Genomic DNA, 5,458 nt, shown 5'->3' on the forward strand with positions numbered 1-5,458 from the left:
AATATATTTTAGATATAATAACTAAATAAACCTACTATCAAAATTTACATTTTTTAATAATTTATAATAATTAAATAATTTTTTAAAAAGGTTATATTTTGTTTTCTTTAGATTAATTGTTTAGTATCAAGGAAGAAACCTTTTAACTTCTTTTAGAATCCAACGTATTTATTTCTTAACTTTAAAAAAGACTATTTTGATTTTATAATCAAATTTTCATCCTTTCAATATTTATTGCGACCAATTTATGTGATTCAAATACAAATTCATATCAATACTTTAATATACATATACTTAAACTACATTATTTATCTTTAAAAAAACATTATTTAGATCTAGTTTTTTTAATATATAGATAACCACTTTGAACGTGAAATAGAATATCAATCACATGAATAGAGCTCAACTAACATAAAGTATGAATACTTGACTAAAAAGTAGAAGTTTAAATTCCTCAACCTACAAATGGTTAGAACTTTAAAAAAGATGTCGAAATAAAATAATAATTAAACATTAGAAGAAATATTACGAGAGGCCAAAGTAAATTTAGTCAATCATGATAGGCGTGACCCAAAGGTCAAAGATTCAACTCTCCATATTTGTAATTATTGTACTAAAAAATACATACATGCTTCGAGTAATAAAAGAAAAATTGAAATACCACTAATTAACCAAACTCCAGCTCTTCATGTCCATGAATCCAAAATTGAGTTTAATTTCATCAACTTCCTTATCAATTTGTGGGGTCATGGAATTAAGAATCAAGCCAAAGCTGGATTTGGTTTGTCTTGATGATGTGAGAGCTCAATTCTAGTCCAGTTTGAGCGAACTATTAATATCGATAGTGTCAAAGTTTGGCACAACAATCCACAGATCAAACCAATCCACAACCCCTGCACCAAAAACACACCATATTTGTCACATTCACTCTCACTTCCTACTTCTACCACCGTTCAACGGCAGGAGACTAGAGAATTCTTTCATCGATTCATCTTTCTGATTTGTTTGAATGGCAGACATTGTTTCATGAGTACATGTATTAAATATCTAAGAATTTAATAGGAAAATTTATACGGAAGGCTCCTATATTTAGGGACCCACTCGAAATTTGGCCTCACTTTAAAAGACGCTCAAAATTTGGCCTTCTCTTTATGTCAGCCGCGTGTGAAAGTACTGTTTTAACCCCAAAAGCGTGTGAAGCCAGACGCAACCTAGATTTCTCATTATTTCCTCTCATTCCTCTCGCTCTTTCATCTCATTTTCCAATTCACCTTGTTCTCCATTTTTTTCTTTTTGAATTCTTCCTCTCGTTTCTTTCCTCATAGATTTTTTAATTTTTTCCTTTGAGTTTTTTCCCTTCATTTGAATTCTCACTCAGTCACTCTCGCTTCTTCCTTTCGTTTTGATTCACGTTCCAACTAACATCTTTGATTCGAGAAGAAGAAGACGTCGACATAAACAAAAGAAATCACCAAAAAAGGACAACCGAAGAAAAGAGAGTGGGAAGGAAATTTTGTCGGAAATACGAAAAAAAGAAAAAAAGAAAAAAAAAAAGAGTGACATAAACATAAATCACCAAAAAAAAACAATGGGCATCATAAATAGAAGAAATCATCAAAAAAGAAAAAAAGAAAGGCAAAAAAAAGGGGGGAAAGAAAAAATATGTAAAAGAGTGAAGGAATAAAGGTTAAAGTGGTAAATTCACAAGGTGGTGACATCAGTAGAAAGCCAAAAAACGAGCAAATTGAAAAGGTGGACCAAATTTCGAGATGACCCCTAACTAGGGACAATCACTACCAATTTCTCATTTTAATGTCTGTGTTTTAAATATATGGGATAATTAATGTCTATGTCTAGATATACAAGATAATTAATGTCAGTAAGTTAAATATGTGTATTCAATTTACCTATTTCGAATACAGAAACTAAAATTAAATAATTACTAAATTAAATACAAGAGAACAATTATTATAGTCATCAAATAAATTTAGCACTATTTAATCAACAAAAATAAAAATAAAAGAATACTTTTATATTTAAACCTTTATTAAACATAATTAATTTAAATTTATTACTAAAAATGATTAGATCGTTATAAATTAATTAGAATAGTTATAACATAAAATATTGATGGTAAAGATATTAATTAAAATTTATTAAGTTTAATTAATATATTTATATTTGGTAATTAATTAAAATGAATAATAATAACTAATTAATATTAATTAATTAATTAAACTATATTTTGATCAGTGGCATAAAAATCCCACAATTTAACTGGGTATTTTTACTCATGTCATATGGATTCTAAAGTTTATTGGTCCTAGATTTTAAAAATTAAAATGATGTGATATAAATAAAGATATTAAAAATATGTCTGAAACTTCATGGAAAAACTTGTGGAACAAACGGACCCTTGGGTTAAAGATAAAGATATATGGTTAAATTAGTTGAGTTATTTTGAAGGTGAGTAAATATGGTTAGTTTTCCATAAATTGATTTAACGTACCTTATATGACATGTATTTATTTATGTGAAATGGGTGTTGGGTTGTGTAAACAATTCGAGATTTTCATTAGGACAGAGAATTTTATTACCTTGGCATAAAGTTTCATTCTGAATTCCAAAAAGACTGCAGTTGAAATACCAAGAAGATAGAATGTAACCAAGTTTATAAGCACAACCATGTGTTGCCACCCGCATCCTCTAGCCACCCCTGCAGTTTTTAGAATACATTTCGGTCACGGCATATGAAACAAAAACCGAGATTCGCAAGGAAGAACCAGAGGGAGAGTCCTTGCGGGAACCTGATAATACGCCTTGCACCGAGTCCGCAAGCACGGAAATGGTGAGAAGGGGTGTCATCGAGGCAAAGGCTTGTGTAATCACAGGACTATCACTGAAGAATCCAGCCCAAATGTTATGGCCAAATGCCAGAAGAACGACAACTGTGAGGCCTAGAACGACTGAGAGAAGAAGAGTGACAAACATGGCTTGTCTTCCTCTCTCAGGATTGCCTGCCCCCAACTCATTTGACACCCTTGTGCTGTCCAATAAAGTTTTCTTTTTGGTTATGATATGAGGGAGAAGCCATGCAGAAAAAAGCAAGTCAAAAGGGAGAAATTTTTTGTATACCTTGCAGCTGCACTGAGTCCATATGTGATCATGTAGGCAATGGCTTCTGTGTTTACACTTTTCAACACGTCATTCCAAAGGGGAGATCCCACTTAGTTAGTGTGTTTGGAAGTGTAGTTTCAATATCATTAAAATGCTTTTTGACTACTTGAAGAGCACTTTTCAAATTGTTATAGTAGATTTTTCAATGTGCTAAAAGTGCAACATACAAAAGGAACATAGAGGATCCTTACCAAATTGCAATCAAAGATGTATTAGTTTCAGAGTTTGGAGCCAATCCAGCCAAGAACACAAGAATTTCAAATGCCCAATACTCCAAACTGTTCACATAGACTAAAACAAAAGCATCAACATCACCAACCCAATGAACCTTCCAAACTAATGATCAAAAGAAAAAGTGACATGAAGCTCCAAAATACGCAAAAGACAACACAAGAGCACAGCACTAACCAAACCATTGCAGCAGAGGGCAAAGCAAGTTTCAAATTGACAAATATATAACTGAAAGCTTCAACAGAGAATCCTCCCCATGTGAGTTCATATTTCTGAGACTTAAACACATGAATAGCCACAGCCAGAAAAGCCACCCACAATGAAATGGAAGCAGCCAAAGCAGCTCCTTCCAGCCCTAAACTTGTCCAGTTCACAAAAGAATAAGCAACACCCAGGTGAAGAATCAGAGGAATTGCAGAAAGCACAGCCAGAAACGTAACATCCGATTGAGCCTGAATAAACCTCACACTATTCTGCAGAAACCCATAAGCGAAAAGCCCAGGAACCAGAAATTTCACATACCGAGCCGCCGTTTTCGACACATCAGGATCTTGCTGCAGCAATTTCAAGACGGGTTCTGTGTAGAACCATAAAAGGGAAATGAAAATCGAGAAGGAGAGGGAGATTATGCAAGAAGATTGCAGATGAATCCCTAAGAATCTGTATAATTTCGCCCCAAACCCTTGGCCGCAGAGTGTCTCCAATGCGCCGCTCAGTCCCGTCTGGGGTTTTAAGGAAATGGTCGGAACAAGAAATTAAACGAGGCAACTGAAAGAAATTCCGAACGAAGTAGTGGAAAAAGATAAGGGAGGACCAACCATGAAAGCAAATCCGGTGACGGTGGCCCAGGAATTGGCGAGAGTAGCTCCGGCGAGTTCGAGGTCGCCGAGATGGCCGGCGAACATGACCGAAATCAAAGGGATTAGGTAGTAGAAGACATTAGTGAGAATCATTGGAAATGAAATGGCGAGCTGTTTCTTGACCTCCTCTTTGTCGAACAGTTTCTTCCACCAAATGGACCGGTCAGTTCCGCCGTCGCCGGCGTGAGGTAGTTGGAGAAGAGGGTCATACGGGTTTTCCGGCATTATGGTGTGTTGTTCCTTCCTTGTTCTTGTTCTGGTTCTTGTATGTGTTTGATGGTTAAGGAAGAGCTAAGAAATGGAATTTACAGCCACAAATGAGGAGTGGGAAGAAGATGATGCGGCATAAAATGGTGGAATTTGCAGGGTAAGAGAAGAAGGAGCAACACGGAACTCATTTATGATCGATCATTCACCAAACGGACACCGTTCAATTTTCATTCTTCTTCTTTGATGGTTGTTGTTTCGTTGCATTTATTATGCGAATTCATGCATTCATTTCAATTGTTTGGATTAAGAACATTGTTAGTCAACATTTTAATAAAACTCTGATTTAGTTGGTTGCAACTAGGTTTAAAACAGGGATGTCAATCATGAAAAACGATTGAAATATCTATAAAATATCAATTTTGATGAGTATTTCTAAAAAAGAAATTATAAATTTAAATTAATAAATAAATATTTTATTGTCGTTTCAAATAACTAAACATGTTTATTATTTATATTATATTTATATCAATAACATTTTGATGCTTACATTTTGTATTTTATGGATTTCTTACGATATAATGGGAATATCGATACAATGGAAATGTAATACTATGGGTATAATTTATGATCAGTAAGGATCTGATTTTTATCATGAGAAGTTTAGTTAAAATTAAGTACCAATTTTTATTAAAAAAAACAAATTAATCTTTATTGTTTAAGTTCAATTTATGAATCTACATTAATAAATTTTATTGAACTATACTAGTATTTTTTTTACGATAAAACTAAATATTACAAATTCGAGACTACAAGACTAAATCGTTACTTATTATAGTTTAAAAACTAAATGTTACACATTTAAAAAGATTTAAGTATAAAAATAGAACTTGTTTAAAAAAATATTTTATGAAAAAAAAAAAGCATGATCAAACTATTTGTAAAAGTAGTGCTGATTTTTTGTCCTTTGAACTGATCACTTT

General features: G+C 33.0%; 1 protein-coding gene across 1 annotated transcript; it reads right to left on the reverse strand.

The window, feature by feature from the left end:
- Positions 1–533: 533 nt before the first annotated feature.
- Positions 534–4,798, reverse strand: LOC120086950 (protein DETOXIFICATION 19-like). The gene is made up of 7 exons (XM_039043764.1): positions 4,227–4,798; positions 3,586–4,130; positions 3,369–3,455; positions 3,136–3,192; positions 2,808–3,046; positions 2,598–2,716; positions 534–893 (listed from the first exon to the last, which is right to left on the reverse strand). The coding sequence occupies exons 1-7, from the start codon at positions 4,491–4,493 to the stop codon at positions 762–764; spliced, it is 1,446 nt and encodes a 481-aa protein (XP_038899692.1). The 5' UTR covers positions 4,494–4,798; the 3' UTR covers positions 534–761.
- Between the last annotated feature and the right edge of the window lie 660 nt (positions 4,799–5,458).

The sequence above is a fragment of the Benincasa hispida genome, chromosome 9 (genome assembly GCF_009727055.1).
Source record: "Benincasa hispida cultivar B227 chromosome 9, ASM972705v1, whole genome shotgun sequence".
Taxonomy (NCBI): domain Eukaryota; kingdom Viridiplantae; phylum Streptophyta; class Magnoliopsida; order Cucurbitales; family Cucurbitaceae; genus Benincasa; species Benincasa hispida.

Excerpts from the sequence above, each read along its gene's own strand:
- LOC120086950 (XM_039043764.1), bottom strand. The coding sequence starts at position 4,493 with ATGCCGGAAAACCCGTATGACCCTCTTCTCCAACTACCTCACGCCGGC. Across the intron at positions 3,456-3,585 it reads CCCTCTGCTGCAATGGTTTG|TTTGGAGTATTGGGCATTTG; the intron begins GTTAGTGCTGTG and ends CTATGTGAACAG. Across the intron at positions 2,717-2,807 it reads GGTGCAAGGCGTATTATCAG|GGGTGGCTAGAGGATGCGGG; the intron begins GTTCCCGCAAGG and ends TAAAAACTGCAG.